The following is an 18,231-nucleotide window of genomic DNA, read 5'->3' as shown; positions in this document are numbered from 1 at the left end:
TTCTCAGGACTGCTTTTGCTACATCCCATAAATTTTGGTATATTGTGTTTTCATTTTAATTTTTAAAAAAATTTTCTTGTGATTTCTTTAACTCATTGCTTGTTTAAACGTATATTATTTTTTTTGGATTTTTCAGTTTCCTTTTGCTTGATTTCTAGATTCACTCCATTATTATTAAAAACGATAGGGTTTTAACTTTTTAAAATTTATTCAGATTTGTTTTGTTGCCTAACGTGACCTATCCTAGGAATGTTCCATGTGTACTTGAGAAAGTTGTGTATTCTGCTATTGTTAGGTAGGATGTTTTGTATGTTTGTTAAATTCAGTTCATCTCTTTCCTTGTTAATATTCTGTCTGGTTTTTCTATCCATTAGTAAAGTTGGTTATTGAAGCCTTGTAGTATTGTAGAGCTATCTGTTTCTCAGTTCTATTGTATGTGTCACGTTTTTATGCTCTGATGGTTTGGTGGGTATATGTCTGCAATTATGTATTTTTCGTGAATTGACCCTTTTATTATTACAATCATCCCTTGCTATATTGTGTTTCACTTTTTGTGGTCTCACTGTATTGTGGATTTTAAAATTGTGTATATCTAATTTCGTATTGCATATTTTTTGCTATATTGTGGGATTTTTCAGTATATATGTATTTTTATATATCATTTTAATTATTTCTGTGGTAAAACAAGCATTTTCTTTTTTTTTTTTTTTTTTTTTTAATAATAATTTTATTTTTTTAATGGGGTGACATCAATAAATCAGGATACATATATTCAAAGATAACAAGTTCAGGTTATCTTGTCGTTCAATTATGTTGCATACCCACCCCCCAAAGTCAGATTGTCCTCTGTCACCTATCTTGTTTTCTTTGTGCCCCTCCCCATCCCCTCTCCTTCTCCCATTCCCCCCTCCCCCCCGTAACCACCACACTCTTATCAATGTCTCTTAGTTTCACTATTATGTCCCACCTACGTATGGAATAATACAGTTCCTGTTTTTTTCTGATTTACTTATTTCGCTTCGTATCATGTTATCAAGATCCCACCATTTTGCTGTAAATGTTCCGATGTCATCATTTCTTATGGCTGAGTAGTATTCCATAGTGTATATGTGCCACATCTTCTTTATCCAGTCATCTATTGATGGGTTTTTTGGTTGTTTCCATGTCCTGGCCACTGTGAACAATGCTGCAATAAACATGGGGCTGCATGTGTCTTTACGTATCAATGTTTCTGAGTTTTTGGGATATATACCCAGTAGAGGGATTGCTGGGTCATAAGGTAGTTCTATTTTCAGTTTTTTGAGGAACCACCATACTTTCTTCCATAATGGTTGTACTACTTTACATTCCCACCAACAGTGGATGAGGGTTCCTTTTTCTCCACAGCCTCTCCAACATTTGCTGTTACCTGACTTGCTAATAACAGCTAATCGAACAGGTGTGAGGTGGTATCTCATTGCCGTTTTGATTTGCATTTCTCTAATAGCTAAAGAAGATGAGCATCTTTTCATATATCTGTTGGCCATTTGTATTTCTTCCTGGGAGAAGTGTCTATTCATATCCTCTTCCCATTTTTTTATTGGGTTGTTTGTTTGTTTGTTGTTGAGTTTTATGAGTTCTTTGTATATTTTGGATATTAGGCCCTTATCTGAGCTGTTGTTTGAAAAAATCATTTCCCATTTAGTTGGCTTTCTGTTTATTTAGTTATCAGTTTCTCTTGCTGAGCAAAAACTTCTTAGTCTGATGTAGTCCCATTCATTAATTTTAGCCTTCACTTCTCTTGCCATTGGAGTCAAATTCATAAAATGCTCTTTAAAACCCAGGTCCCTGAGTTGAGTACCTATGTCTTCTTCTATGTACTTAATTGTTTCAGGTCTTAAAACAAGCATTTTCTAGTCTAAAAAATTGAAAAGTTTTATAAGAGTGTGGGGAGAATATAGAAAACCTTAAAATATATATAAATAATAAAATAAATATAAGGTCGCTATTTCACGGATTTTCGCCTATGGGGGGGGGGTTCTGGAACCTAACCCCAGTGATAGACGAGGGACCACTGTATATAATGTCTGTCTTTGTTGTGATGGCATTGACTTACAGCCCATTTTGTCTAATATTAGTATAACTATCTCTGCTGCAGGGGCACCTACATTTTGTACGTGTTTGGTGATTGCAATACCGTGGACCCAAACACATATGGTTTGGCCCCATACACTGCACAGCAGAAGACAATGGTAAATCACTGCTGCATTTTATTTTATTTATTTTTTATTTCATTTTACCCTGAAAACCCTTTGACAAAACAGTCCAAAATGAAATATGAAATAGTGCTGAAAGAGGAGATTCTCAGGTCGGAAAGTACTCAAAACAGTTCCTGGGAAAGAGCAGACAACGAGTACAAATAGCTTGGTTGTTAATGACATAGCTAAACCAAAGTGAGAAGCATATCTAACAGCTGATATGCACAAAGGCAAAAGGAAAGTACAATACAGTGCTGCACAACAGATGCAGTTAGAACAGGTACTGTAACAAGCATGGACCAAGGTAAACTGGAAATTGTAAAGCAAGAGATGGAACATCTGAACATTACAGTACTTGGTGTTAGTGAACTAAATGGACTGGAATGCAACATTTATAGTGAGGCTGCTATAAGGTGTTCTACTCCAGAAATGACAAACTCAGAAGAAGTAGAATGGCTTCACTACTGAGACGAGATGAAGTGCAGCCCGTTAGGGGCTACAGTGCAAGGCCTGACCGAGTAATGATGAGACTTCTAGGAAAACCTAATAATGTAAGCATCATAACCATCATTCAGTTCTCCCAGCTACAGAAGCTGAACAAGATGAAATCAAAAGTTCCTGTAAATATCCAAGAAAAATTTGATCACACTTCAAACCAAACATGCTGAAAATTATAGGTGATTGGAATGCAAAAGTAGGAAATTAGGGGTTATATAAATGAAGCAGGAAATTGGCTCATGGATTTCTGTGCAGCCAGCAGCTTGTCAATTGCAAACACATGCCTCAAATAGCTGAACAGAAAAGACTGTGTACATGGATGTCACCAGATGGTTAATACCTAATCATATAGACTATGTAATTGGAAGCAGGAGATGGAGAAGTTGCATTCTCTCTGCCAAAGCCAGAACAGGAGCAGACTGTGGTGCTGACCAAGCAACTATCAAACATTAGAATAAAGCCAAAGAACACTAAGAATTGTAGTGCCAAAATATAATGTAAATAACATTCCTGATGGATTTGAAGTCCAAATAAAAAGAGACTATTAAACTTGATTGACTGAGAACCAGAAGAACTGTAGACTGAAACTAGAAATCTTATTAGGGAAGATTAAGAAAAAACAATGCTAGAAGGAAAAATCAAGATGGATGAAGGAAGGTACACTAAACAATTGTTAAAGACAGACAAAAGTAAAAAGGTGACAAAAGCAAGTTGAGAATGTTGAATGCAGTTTTTCAGGTACTATCATGTAGAGATGAAGAGCACTATTACAGTAGTCCATGTAAGGAGATAGAAGAGAACAATAAAAAAGGAAAAACAAGTGACCTCTATCAGAAGATTCAAGAACTAAAATGAAATTCAAACCGAAAATAGGAAGGCAGAACTACCACCAAGAAGAGAGATTATCTGACCAGAAGAAAATAAGGGAAAGTGGCAACAATATATTGAAAAATCCATACAGAAAAGACAGATGACAGATACCTTTAGAGAAGATTCTTAAGAGGAAGAACCTGTAATTCTAGAAAGTGAAGTGAAAACTGCTTTGAAAGTATTGGGAAAAAATAGATTACCAGGGTCAACTGGGATACCCATAAAACCACAGAGACTGAATCTCTCAAAAATCCTAATGTGGATATGTCAAGAAATAATGGAAAATAAAACAGAGGCCTACAAACTGGAAATGGTCAATATACATCCCAAGTTTTAAGAAAGGAGAGGCCAAGAAGTGCAATAATTATAGGACCATCACCTTAATTTCACACACAAAGTGATGCTCAAGGTGATATAACAAAGATTTCTACATTAGGTAGGACAAGAAGTGCTTGGTGTTCACCCTGGATTCAGTCAAGGAAGAGGTACTTGAAGTCTAATTGTGGACATTCTTTGGATACTAGCATGCTCCAAAGAATTTTGGAAGAAGGTTAGTCTACGTTTTATAGACTACAGTAAAGCCTTTGACTTTGTGGATCATGAAAAGCTATAAATATCTCTTAAAGAAATGGGTGTGTCTCAGCACTTGAGTGTTTTGATGCATAACTTTTGTTGTGGGCAAAAAGCCACTCAGGACAGAATATGGTGAGACAGAATGGTTTCCTATATGTAAAGTTGTCAAACAAGGGTGCATTTTCTCTTCCTGTGTTTAAAATCTGTACTAGGACATATATATGGACACTGGGCTAGATAGACTCAGAGGTAGGAGGAGTGAAAATTGGTAGAAGAAATATTAATAACTTAAGATATGTAGATGATCATCTTACTGGCTGAAAGTAGCAGTGGTTTGAAATGACTTTTAGAGGAGAAATTGCCAAAGCATTAGTGATTTGAACATCAAGGAGACAAAAATCATGACTGTAGAAGAAATACACAACTTTAACAGACTATGAAGATATTGACATTGTTAAAGATTTTGCATACCTTGGTGCAGTCAACATTTCAAATGGAGATAGCACCAAAGAAATCAAGAGGAGGCTGAGACTTGGCAGCAGTGGAAGAATTAGGAAAGATCATCAAGAGCAAGGATGTGTCATTAGGGACCAGGGCTAAGATCATCCACACATTCCCAGTTGCTGTGTGTGGATGAGAAAGCTGGATGATGAAGAAGGCTGATTGAGCGCGGGAAAGATTCATTTGAAATACACTGTTGAGGGAAAGCTCTCGGAAACCCTAGACCAGTGGTCCCCAACCTTTTTTGGGCTATGGACCTGTTAAATGTCAGAAAATGTTTTCATGGACAGGCCTTTAGGGTGGGACGGATAAATGTATCATGTGATCGAGACAAGTGTCAAGAGTGAGTCTTACACGGATGTAACAGAGGGAATCTGGTCTTTTTTTTTTTTGTATTTTTCTGAAGTTGGAAACGGGGAGGCAGTCAGACAGACTCCCACATGTGCCCGGCCAGGATCCACCCAGCATGCTCACCAGGGATGATGCTCTGCCCATCTGAGCCATTGCTCTGTTGCAACCAGAGCCATTCTAGTGCCTGAGGCAGAGGCCATAGAGCCATCATCAGTGCCCGGGCCAACTTTGCTCCAGTGGAGCCTTGGCTGCAGGAGGGGAAGAGAGAGACAGAGAGAAAGGAGAGGGGGAGGGCTGGAGAAGCAGATGGGCGCTTCTCCTATGTGCCCTGGCCAGGAATTGAACCTGTGATTCCTGCATGCCAGGCTAACGCTCTACCACTGAGCCAACCGGCCAGGTGTAGTCTTTTTTTTTTCACAATTCACGTAAAATTTAATATGAAAGATATTTTTTGTTTAGATATTTGCAATATATTGTTACAAGATGATACATTGACAAAAAATATTCATTCAATGGAAAAGTAATGGAAAAGTACTCGTTTAGATATTACCTAAATGAGTACTTTTTAATTACAATTATTAAAAATTAATAGGCATGTAGGCATGTAAGCATAATTACAATATAAAATATTACAAATGTTTTATGCATTTATCATATTATAATGTATTGTTGCAATTGATAAAATGTTTCTTTTCAACTTTTTGTTTTCAACTTTTTTTTATTTTATTTTATTTTTATTAAATTTAATGAAGTGACATTGATAAATCAGGGTACATATGTTGAGAGAAAACATCTCCAGATTATTTTGACATTTGATTATGCTGTATACCCCTCACCCAAAGTCAAATTGTCTTCCATCACCTTCTATCTGGTTTTCTTTGTGCCCCTCCCCTCCCCCACCCCCTCTCTTTCCTTCCCGCCCCATCCCTCCCCGCCCCCCGTTACCGTCACATTCTTGCCCATGTCTCTGAGTCTCATTTTTATGTCCCATCTATGTATAGATTCATATAGTTCTTAGTTTTTTCTGATTTACTTATTTCACTCCGTATAATGTTATCAAGGTCCATCCATGTTATTGTAAATGATCCGATGTCATCATTTCTTATGGCTGAGTAGTATTCCATAGTATATATATACCAAAGCTTTTTAATCCACTCGTCCTCTGATGGACACTTGGGCTGTTTCCAGATCTTCGCTATTGTGAACAATGCTGCATATACATGGGGGTGCATTTCTTCTGTTGGAGTAGGTTTATGGTGTTCTTGGGGTATATTCCTAAAAGTGGGGTAGCTGGGTCAAAAGGCAGTTCAATTTTCAATTTTTTGAGGAATCTCCATACTGTTTTCCACAGAGGCTGCACCAGTCTGCATTCCCACCAGCAGTGCAGGAGGGTTCTCTTTTCTCCACATCCTCGCCAGCACTTATTCTGTGTTGTTTTGTTGATGAGCTCCATGCTGACTGGTGTGAGGTGATATCTCATTGTGGTTTTAATTTGCATTTCTCTAATGATTAGTGATGTTGAGCATTTTTTCATATGCCTATTGGCCATCTGTATGTCCTCTTTGGAGAAGTGTCTATTCATCTCTTTTGCCCATTTTTTGATTGGATTGTTTGTCTTCCTGGTGTTGAGATTTACAACTTCTTTATAAATTTTAGTTATTAACCCCTTATCAGACGTATTGTCAAATATGTTCTCCCATTGTGTAGTTTGTCTTTTTATTCTGTTCTTATTGTCTTTAGCTGTGCAAAAGCTTTTTAGTTTGATATAGTCCCATGTGTTTATCCTGTCTTTTATTTCACTTGCCCGTGGAGATAAATCAGCAAATATATTGCTCTGAGAGATGTCAGAGAGCTTACTGCCTATGTTTTTCTTCTAAGATGCTTATGGTTTCACGGTTTATGTTTAAGTCTTTAAGTCATTTTGAGTTTATTTTTGTGAATGGTGTAAGTTGGTGGTCTAGTTTCATTTTTTTGCAGGTAGCTGTCCAATTTTCCCAACACCATTTATTAAAGAGGCTGTCTTTACTCCATTGTATGCTCTTACCTCCTTTGTCAAGTATCAGTTGTCCATAGAGCTGTGGGTTTATTTCTGGGTTCTCTGTTCTGTTCCATTGATCTATTTGCCTGTTCTTATGCCAGTACCAGGCTGTTTTGAGTACAATGGCTTTGTAGTATAACTTGATATCAGGAAGTGTGATACCTCCCACTTTATTCTTCTTTTTTAAGATTGCTGAGGTTATTCGTGTTCTCTTTTGGTTCCATATATATTTTTGGAATACGTGATCTATATCTTTGAAGTATGTCATTGGTATTTTAATTGGTATTGCATTGAATTTATAAATTGCTTTGGGTAATATAGACATTTTAATTATGTATATTCTTCTGTATTGTTTCTTTAGCCTCTATGTCATGTATTTCTGCTCTGATCTTTATTATTTCCTTCCTTCTACTACATTTGGACTTTACTTGCTGTTCTTTTTCTAGTTCTTTTAGATGCAGGGTTAAGTTGTTTATTTGAGCTTTTTCTTGTTTCTTAAAGTGTGCCTGTAGTGCTATGAACTTCCCTCTCAGTACTGCTTTCGCTGTGTCCCATAAATTTTGAATTGTTGTATGCTCATTGTCATTCGTTTCTAGGAATTTTTTTATTTCTTCTTTGATCTCATTCTTAATCCGTTTGTTATTTAACAACCTGCTATTTAGTTTCCATGTGTTTGAGAATTTTTGAGCTTTTCTGTTGTGGTTGATTTCTAGTTTCATGCCATTGTGATCAGAGAAAGTGCTTGATATGATTTCAGTCTTCTTAAATTTGTTGAGACCACTTTTGTGCCCTAACATGTGGTCTATCCTAGAGAATGTACCATGAGCACTTGAAAAGAATGTATATTCTGTTGCTTTAGGGTGAAAGGTTCTGAAGATATCTATTAAATCGAGTTGATCTAGTGTGTCCTTTAAGTCTACTGTTTCTTTGTTAATTTTCTTACTTTGAATATTTCTTGCCATTCCCTTCTGGCCTCAAGTGTTTCTGTTGAGAAGTCTGATGTCATCCTTAAGGGGGGTCCTTTGTAGGTGATAGCCTTTTTTTATCTAGTGATGTTAGTGGGGTATTTAAATCCCCTACTGTTTTTTTTTTTGTGGGTTTTTTTTTTCGTGTTAGGCCACCATTTATTTTTCTGAAGTTGGAAACGGAGGCAGTCAGACAGACTCCCGCATGCGCCCAACTGGGATCCACCCAGCACACCCACCAAGGGGTGATGCTCTGCCCATCTGGGCATCGCTCTGTTGCAACCAGAGCCATTCTAGCGCCTGAGGCAGAGGCCATGGAGCCATCCTCAGCGCCCGGGCCAACTTTGTTCCAATGGAGCCTTGGCTGCGGGAGGGGAAGAGAGAGACCTATAGAGGAAGGAAAGGAGGGGTGGAGAAGCAGATGGGTGCTTTTCCCGTGTGCTCTGGCCGAGAATTGAACCTGGCACTCCTGCACGCCAGGCCGACACTCTACCACTGAGCCAACCAGCCAGGGCCGTTAAATGCCCTACTATTATAGTATTGCTGTTGATCTCGCTCTTTATATCCATTAAAGTCTGCTTTATATATTTAGGTGCTCCTATATTAGTTGCTTAGATATTTATAATAGTTATATCTTCCTATTGGGTTGCTCCTTTTATCATTATGTAGTGGTCTTCTTTTTCTCTTACTATAGTCTTTGTTTTAAAGTCCATTTTGTCTGATATAAGTATTGCTACCCCAGCTTTTTTTTCATTTCCATTTGCATGAAATATTTTTTCCATCCTTTTTTACCTTCCGTCTATGTGCATCTTTTGTTTTAAGGTGTTTCTCTTGTAGACAGCATATGTACGGTCCTGTTTTCTTATCCATACAGCTACCCTATGTCTTTTGATTGGATCATTTAATCCATTTACATTTAAGGTTATTATTGATATGTAGTTTTTTATTGCCATTTTATTCTTTAAATTTGTATTCCTTTTTTGCTATGTTCTTTTCCCACTGTGATCTGTTTACACCATGCCACTTAACATTTCCTGCAGCATTGGTTTGGTTGTAATGAATTCCTTGAGGGTTTTTTTTGTCTGGGAAGCTTTTTATTTGTCCTTCAATTTTAAATGATAGCCTTGCTGGATAAAGTAGTCTTGGTTGTAGGTTCTTGTTCTGCATTACTTTGAATATTTCTTGCCATTCCCTTCTGGCCTCAAGTGTTTCTGTTGAGAAGTCTGATGTCATCCTTAAGGGGGGTCCTTTGTAGGTGATAGCCTTTTTTTCTCTAGCAGCTTTTAATATTTTCTCTTTATCACTTAGCTTTGATATTTTAATTATGATATATCTTGGTGTAGGTTTCTTTGAGTTTCTCTTTAATGGAGTTCTCTGTGCTTCTTGAACTTGTGAGAGTTTCTCCTGCATTAATTTAGGGAAGTTTTCAGCTATGATATGATTGAGCAAAGTTTCTATCCCTTGTTCTTTCTCTTCTTCTTCAGGAACACCTATGATGCGGATGTTATTTCTCTTCATGTTGTCATAGAACTCTCTAAGAGTTTCCTCAGACTTTTTGAGTCTCTTTTTCTTTTTTCTTCTCTGCTTTCTTGTCTTCATTCAAGTTATCTTCCAACTCACTGATTTGATCCTCAGCTCTATCCATCCTGGTTTTAATTCCTTCCATTGTGGTCTTCATTTCTGATATAGTGTTTGTCATCTCTGACTGATTCTTTTTTAATATTTCAATATCCTTTTTTATACTTGCTATTTCTTTATTTAGGTGTTCGTAATGACCATCCATTGTTGTTCTAAGGTCCCTAAGCATTCTTACAATCATTATTTTGAACTCCGCATCCAGAAGTTTGGTTATTTCCATATCACTCAGTTTAATTCCTGAAGGTTTCTCTTGTGGTTTCATTTGGATTGCATTTCTTTGTCTTCTCATTTCTGTGTTTGGGTGTTTTGCTTGTAGAGCTGGTTGAGTCTAGGCTTGGTGTTGTCTGCCTCCAATTTTCAATTGTGTTATTTCTTGGTCTTCTTGGGTTGGCATCAGCTATTATTTGTAATCCACTTTCGGTTTGGGGCCGCTTTGAAGTCTTGATTTGTTTGTTTTCTTAACAGGTGATAGTCTTGTTTACTGATCTCAGCAGGGAGCTTCCTTGAAACTGTACCCAGGAATGCAGATGGGTGTAACCTGAGACTCTGAAGGCCTCTTCCACCAATTAATCTCTCTGGGGGCATGGTGTTTTCTCAGCTTCAGTAGGGGAAGGTGTATCTCAGATCTCCATGGAGACCTGAGTTACTGCCCCTCCTCCCCACTTCTTGTTTTCAGCTGTTTCTTGTTGTGCTGATTCGAGCTGGAGAGATGTCTGGAGATTTGTGATCTGGAAGCAATTCAGTTCTGTTTTTTGAAAGGATCGGTCCCTCCTCCAGCTATGGCCGACTCCAGTACTGGATGAGTCAGCTTTTTTAGGTCGTCCCCTGTATTCCTCTGCTCCTCACCGTCTGTCTCTCTCTCTCCCCTTTCCACTTGGAAGATAAGCCAATCCTTTCAACACACCTCGCTCCCTGGTCACCAGGCAAGTGGCTGTGAGCATTATTTTCTGCTCTTTTCCCTGGAGTGAGAGCCCCTCTGGGCTCTTAGTCTCACCCTCCCCTCCGTTCCTGTAAGCAGGGGAGATTCAGGTGCCCCCTACCTGGTTTGTTGTGGTTTCTTCTTTGCTCCTTGGTTTTTGAGAGCTGTTCTTGTAGTCCAGAGTTGGTTTTTCATGCTGATTTTTCATAAGTTGATTTGTATTATAGTTTGGTGGTGATAGCTGGGAGTCTGTGCATCTGCCTACTCCGCTGACATCTTCAGGCCTCCGAATCTGGTCATTTTTAAAAAATAAAACATCATTCAGACTTAAATATAAATAAAACGGAAATAATGTAAGTTATTTATTCTTTCTCTGAAGACCGGTACCAAATGGCCCACAGACTGGTACTGGTCTGCGGCCCGGGGTTTGAGGACCACTGCCCTAGACCACCAGAATGATGAATAAGTGGGTCCTTGAGCAAATTAAGCTTGAAACATTGCTGGAGGTAAAAATGTCAAAACTGAAGCTGTCCTAATTTGGTCATATCATAAGAAGGCACTGTTCTTTGGAAAAGACAATTCTGGAAAAAAATAGAAGGTAGCAGGAGAGGAGGAAAACCACATATAAGTGGATTGACTCCACAAAGAAGCTATAGGCATGAGTCTTCAGAAGCTGAGCAGGGCTGTTGAGGACAGGACAATGTGGATACCACTCATTCATGTGGTCACCAGGAGTGGGAGCTGACTCAATGGCACATAACACAGGCATACATCTCTGCCTTTTGATTATTGTTTGCACAGGAAATCTTTTTCCATCCTTTTATTTCAACCTATATGTGTTGTTATAACTAAAGTGAGTCTCTTGTAGACAGCATATAGTAGGATCCTATATTATTTTTAAAAATCCATTGTGCCCAACTTTGTCTTTTGATTGGGGAGTCTGTATACATTTAAATTAATTATTGATAATCCCACAGGACACCTTCTACATAAGACCACCTACCAAGACTGAGTCATAGCAGCTCTACCTAATACATAGAAACAAACAAAAAGAGGCAGCCAAAATAGGGAGACAAAGTAACATGTTCCAAATAAAAGAACAGGAGAAATCTCCAGAAAAAGAACTAAATGAAATGGAGGCAAACAACTTATCAGATATAGAGTTCAGAAAAATGGTTAAAGGATGTTCAAGGAACTTAGAACTACAACAGCATGGAAGAGGACATAGAAACCATAAAAAAGAACCGGTGAGAAATGATAAAAAACTCTCAGTAAAGTGGGAATAGAGGGAACATATTTCAATGTAATAAAGGCCACATATGGCAACCCTCACCAACATCATACTTGACAGGCAAAAACTAAAAACATTTTACTTAAGATTGGGAAGGAGACAGAGATACTTGCTTTCATCATACTTACTCAAGTCCTAGCCTCAGCAGTCAGACAAAAAAAGGTATCTGATTTGGAAAGGAAGAAGTAAAACTAGCATTACTTGCAGATGACTTGATACTGTCCATAGCAAACCCTAAAGATACCATCAAAAACTACTAGAGTGGATAAATTAATTTATAAAGTAGCAAGATACAAAGTAACCAAAATTCAGTTGCATTTTTATACAGCAGTAATAATTTATCAGAAAGGGAAACAGAAAACAATCCCATTCACAGTTTCTTCAAAAAGAATGAAATACCTAGGAATAAATTTAACCAAGAAAGACCTGTACTGAGAAAGACTTGTACTTAGAAAATTATGACACTGAAGAAAAAAATTGCAGAAGATACAAATAAGTGGAAGCATATACGTTTTTCATGGATAGGAAGAATGAACATAGTCAAATGTTCATACTACCCAAAGCAATCTATAGATTCAACACAATGCCTATCAAGATACCAATGGCATGTTTCACAGAACTAGAACAAACATTCCAAAAATTTATATGGAACCTCAAATGACATTTAATAGCCACAGCAATCTTGAGAAAGAAGAACAAAGTTGGAGGAACCACACTCCCCAATATAGCAAACTATACTACAAGACCATAGTAATCAAAACAGCATGGTGCTGGCATAAAAAACATACATACAGCTCAATAGAACAAAATAGTCCAGAAATAAACCCACTCATTTATGGTCAGCTAATATTTGACAAAGGAGGCAAGAACATTCAATGGGATGAAAACAGCCTATTCAGTGAATGGTGTTGAGAAAGTTGGACAGATGAAAGAAAAACACAAAACTAGACCACCTTCTTACAACAAACAAGAGTAATCTGAAATGGATTAAAAACTTAAATGTTAGTACCAAAACCCTAGGGATTTTAGAATAAAACATAGGCAGTAAAGTCTCGTACATTTCTTTTAGCAATATATATTTTTTCTAATCTGTCTCCTTGGGCAAGGGAAATAGAAATAAAAGGGAGGACTATATCAAACTAAAAAGGTTTTGCAAAGCCAAGGAAACCATCAACAAAATAAAAAGACAGCCCACTGAATGGGAGAGCCTACATGCCAGTGATACATCTGATAAAGGGTTAATATATATTATACAAAATTTATAGAGAACTTATACAATTCAACACCACAAAAGCAATCTAATTAAAAATAGGTAAAGGACCTGAATAGATACTTCTCCAAAGAAGACATAGATGACCAATAGACATATGAAAAGATGCTCACTCTTAGTAATTATCAGAGAATTGCAAATTAAAACCACAGTGAGATAACATCTCACTTGTCAGAATGGCTGTCATCAATAAATCAACAATAAATTTTGGTGAAGATATGGAGAAAAGGGATCCCTTGTCCATTGTTGGTGGGAATACAGACTGGTACAGCCACGTGGAAAGCAGTATGGGATTGACTTCAAAAAAATTAAATATGGAACTGCTTTATGACCCAGCGATTCTACTTGTGGGAATATACCTGAAGAAACCCTGAAACATTAATTTGAATGAATATCTGCGCTCCTATGTTCATTACAATGTTATTTACAATAGCCAGATGAGTAGATGAGTGGATACAAATTATGTGGTTCATTTACACAATGGAATAATATTAGGCCATAAAAAAAAACAACAAAAAAGGAAATCTTACCCTTTGCAACAGTGTGGATGGACCTTGATAGTATTATGCTAAGTGATTTCACTCATGGGGAATCTAATGAACAAAATAAATTAAAAAACAGAATAGGGACAGACTTATAGGTAGAGAACAGACTGACAGCTGTCAGAGGGGAGAGGGGTTGCGGATCTGGGTGAAAAGGTGAGGGATTAAGCACAAAAATAAACTCATAGAGACACTGGTGTGGTAATTACCAAGAGGATTGGGAGGAGGTAGAAGAGGGTATGGGGAGATAAGTGGTGTTGGAAGGAGACTTGACTTGGGGTGGTGAGCACACAATACAGTATAGAGATGATGTATTATAGAATTGTACGCCCGAAACCTATATAATTTTATTAACTGATGTCATACCAATAAATTCAATAAAAATTTCTGAGAAGGAAGCTACTATTGCCATTTTGTTAATTATTTTTAAAATGTCTTTTAACTTTGTCATTTTTTCCTTACTCTTGTGTTCAATTTTTTTTTGTAATGACACATTTTGATACCCTTATTTCCTTTTGTATATATTCTATAGATATTTTCTTTATGGTTCCACAGGGATGATAATAATATTTTAAATTTATAACAGCATATTTTAAAGTGATGCCAACTTTAATCAAATCAGTAGCTTTAGTCATTTCTAGTTCACCTCCCCAACTTTTTTTTTTTTTTTCTCTTTTTTGGGCCTCGATCAGAAGGACTTGGGCCTGCCTCCCCAACTTTGTTATTGATGTTACATGACATTTTTATACATTATGTATCTATTAACATGGACTTATTCTTTTTTTATTCCTTTACCTTTTAAATTCTGTAAAAGAACAAAAGTAAAATTACAAAATAAAATTATACTAATACTGTTTCTTTTATTTGTCCATGTATTTACCTTTACTTCAGAACTTTATGTATATTTTTTCATATGGTTTTAAGTTACTCCCTAGCATTTTTTCAACTTGTTCTCCCTTTAAAATTTCTTGTAAGACTTATCTACTGGTAATGAGCTCCCTCAGCCTTTGTTTATCTGAGGATATCTTAATTTTTTTACTCATTTTTGAAATAGATAAGATATTCTGCTGGGTATAATATTCTCAGTGGACATTTTTATTCCAGTACTTTAAATTTTTGAACTATCTTATTTCTGTGTTCTGGCTTGCAAGGTTCTGCAGATAAATCTACTGATAATCTTAGAGGAATCTGTATATGTAATATCTCTTATTTCTTGCTGCCTTTGTCTCTTGGATTCATATGTCCACATCTTTCCTGAAATTTGGGGATTTTGGCCACTATTTCTTCGAATAACTTTTCTTTCCCTTATTTTTCCTCCTTTTGGACTTCCATAATGCATACATTTGATGATATCCCATGGGTTCCTTAGGCTTGTTTCACTTTTATTTAAAATATTTGCTTCTCAGTATTTCTGAATAACTTGTTTTCAAGTTTTCTGATTCATTCTTTTTCAGTTTGAGTCAGCTTTCGACTTTCTCTAGTGAATTTGTCAAGTCAGTTATTCCTTATACCTCTGTTGGGTTGTGTGCCATGTGTATATATGTGTGTTTCTTTGTTTTCATTTGAGATTTTTCATTTTTTGTTGATCTAATTTACATATAACATTGTGTAAATTTAAGGTATACAACATGTTGATTTGATACATTTTTATAACGGTTGAGCAAAAGTAGGTTAGTGGTTCTGCATATGCAAAACACAGAATTTGTTCCTGTTTTATTAATTATCGTATACTATATTCCTTAGGAACAACTGTAAACCTCCTCTTACTCCACCCTGTGTTGTAGTATGATTATTACTGTAGCTTTAGCTAACACCTTTATCACACCACATAATTATCATTTTTTGGGGGGAGGAGAACATTTAGGATTTAGTCTCTTAGCAGTTTTGGCGTACATAATGCAATATTATTAACTGTAATCACTATGATGTACATTAAATCTCCAAAACTTACTCATTTCCTAGTTGCAGGTTCAACAGTATCTCCCCAATTTTCCCACATACCAGTCCCTGGTAACAACCATTCTACTCTATTTCTATGAGTTTGACTTTTTTATATCCCACATACAGTATTTGTTTTTCTGTGTCTGGCTTATCATTTTTTTTTAATTTTAAGTTATTGTGTTTACATAGATTCTAGTGTTCCCCCGAATGCACATTATGCACGTATTACAACTATTACAATCTCCCTCCCCCCGTGTTCCCCTCAACATTCCCCTTTTCCCCCTCCACACAACGCCCTCCCCTTGTTTCTCCAGGATTAGCTTTTCTGTTCTCTATAACGTTGTGTTATGTGTGTAAAACTTTACCAATCTCTTTCCCTTTTCTGATCCCTTCCTATCATCCCTTTTCCCTCTGTCCGCTTTCCCTCTGGACCCATTGATCCCGCCTCTGTCTCTATTCTGCTCCTCAGTTCATATTGTTCATTGGATTCCTCAAATGAGTGAGGTCATATGATATTTTTTTTCTCTGCCTGGCTTATTTTACTTAACATAATAGTTTCCAGGTTCATCCATGTTGTCTCAAAAGGTAAAATTTCCTTCTTTTTCATGGCTCCATAGTATTCCATTGTTTATATGTACCATAGCTGTTGAGTCCACTGGTCCACTGACAGGCACTTGGGCTGTTTCCAGATCTTGGCTTTGTAAACAATGCTGCCATAAACATGGGGCTGCATTTCTTTTTTTTGAATCATTGATGTGGTGTTCTTGGGATATATTCCTAAAAGTGGGATGGCTGGGTCAAAAGGCAGTTCCATTTTTAATTTTTGAGGAATCTCCATACTGTTTTCCACAGTGGCTGCACCAGTCTGTGTCTGGCTTATCTTATTAAAGATAATGCCCTCCAAAGTCCATCCATGTTATGGCAAATGGCAGGATTTCTTTTTTTGTCATGGTTGAATTTTTCACTGTGTGTATATCACATCTTTATCTACTAATCTGTTGATATACACCACTTAGGTTGGTAACATATCTTGGCTATCGTGAATAATGCCGCAATGAACATGGGAGTGTTCCCATTTTCCTTTTCTTTGGATATATAGCCATAAGAGGGGTTTCTGGATGATTGTCAAGATATTTCTTAATCTTTGGCTTTTCTTCAGTTTAATTATGATATGCCTAAATGCAGATTTGTGTGTGTGTGTGTGTGTGTGTGTGTGTGTATGTGTGTGTCGGAGGGTTATTGTTCTACTTCGTGTTCTCTGAGTTTGCTTGAGCTGTGGTTTATCACTAATTTTGGAAAATTCTCAGCCATTATTACTCCACTGTTTTTGCTGCTCTTTTTTTTCGTCAGGTATTCCCATAATGTACATATTACAACTATTACAATTATCCTACAGTTCTTGGACATTTTTTATGTTTAATTTTCTCTTTGCATTTCAGTTTGGGAACTTTATTTTATATATCTGGTTTATTTGGGATTTAAAAAATTCTCTCCAGTTCATTCCAAGTATATTTAAATACAATTCATTTTTCATATATTATTCTTAGATCATGTTACGTTGCTAGATTTGTATTATTTGTGTAATTTTGATTAAAATGTAAAAACATGTAACTGCAACTGTGCAGAGGTTATATAACTTGCAATAAATGATGTTTTAGTTAAAATCTTAGACAAATTGAAGAATGAAGGTGTACTAATATAATTGTAGTTGGATTCTGTTTTCTGTTGTGTACATTTATTTGTAATTATTTTTACTTAATATAACATTTTAGGAATAAACCATACCTAACTTTTAAAATGAAAAATATTTCAATAGTTCAATTTAATTATTATTATTATTATTATTATTATTATTATTATTTTGTAGGAGCTGTGGCCCTAAAGAATCTTGAAATTAAAGAAAATGCCCTGGTAAGTTTTGACTATAAGAACTTTGTTAGTGCATTTATATATACACTTTTTCCTGATTTACTTTGTCACTTTAAATCATTTGAGAAAAATTTTTGATCATAAATTTTGTAAAATGTGAATTTTGCAAAATGGATTCTTAATATCCTTAAAAGCACAAACTGACAGTTTAATTTCTCCATTTAAAAATACTTCTAGTATTTATTTCTATGTGTTTTTATTTTTATAAACTTATTTATTGAGTATAATTGACATACAATTATATAGGTATGTTTTTGTGTTTTCTATATATTTTTAAATTAATTTCCCCAGTCATCTTCAGTTTTTTATACCATTTAAACCATTTTTTACTATAGAATTGAGTGGCATTAATTACATTTACAGTATTGTGCAACCACTACCAGTATCTGTTTCCAAATGTTTTCATTATGCCAAAGGGGGAACCCTGTAACCATAAAGAAAAATAACCTCTCCCTGTAGACCCTTGTAACCTCTAATCTATTGTCTGTCTCTTAATTTGCCTATTCCAGGTACCTCATATAAGTGGAATCATGCTATTTTTGACATTTTTTATCTGGCTGGTTTCACTCAGTGTTAATTCCTTCAAGGTTCATCCCTGTTATAGCATGTATCAGAACATCTTTTCTTTTTATGGCTGAATAATAATTTATATGTGTATGCCACATTTT

General features: G+C 36.2%; 1 protein-coding gene across 5 annotated transcripts in view; it reads left to right on the top strand.

Moving 5' to 3' along the window:
• Positions 1-18,231, top strand: part of VPS13A (vacuolar protein sorting 13 homolog A) — a 244,743-nt gene that overhangs the window by 10,128 nt on the left and 216,384 nt on the right. For all 5 annotated transcript variants that reach the window (XM_066367951.1, XM_066367950.1, XM_066367953.1 and 2 more), the window contains exon 2: positions 17,502-17,545. In XM_066367951.1, the coding sequence (XP_066224048.1) occupies positions 17,502-17,545 (44 nt within the window). The remainder of the gene's footprint in view (positions 1-17,501; positions 17,546-18,231) is intronic.

Source organism: Saccopteryx leptura, chromosome 2 (assembly GCF_036850995.1).
Source record: "Saccopteryx leptura isolate mSacLep1 chromosome 2, mSacLep1_pri_phased_curated, whole genome shotgun sequence".
NCBI lineage: Eukaryota > Metazoa > Chordata > Mammalia > Chiroptera > Emballonuridae > Saccopteryx > Saccopteryx leptura.
This window is presented reverse-complemented; position numbering and strand designations above follow the sequence as displayed.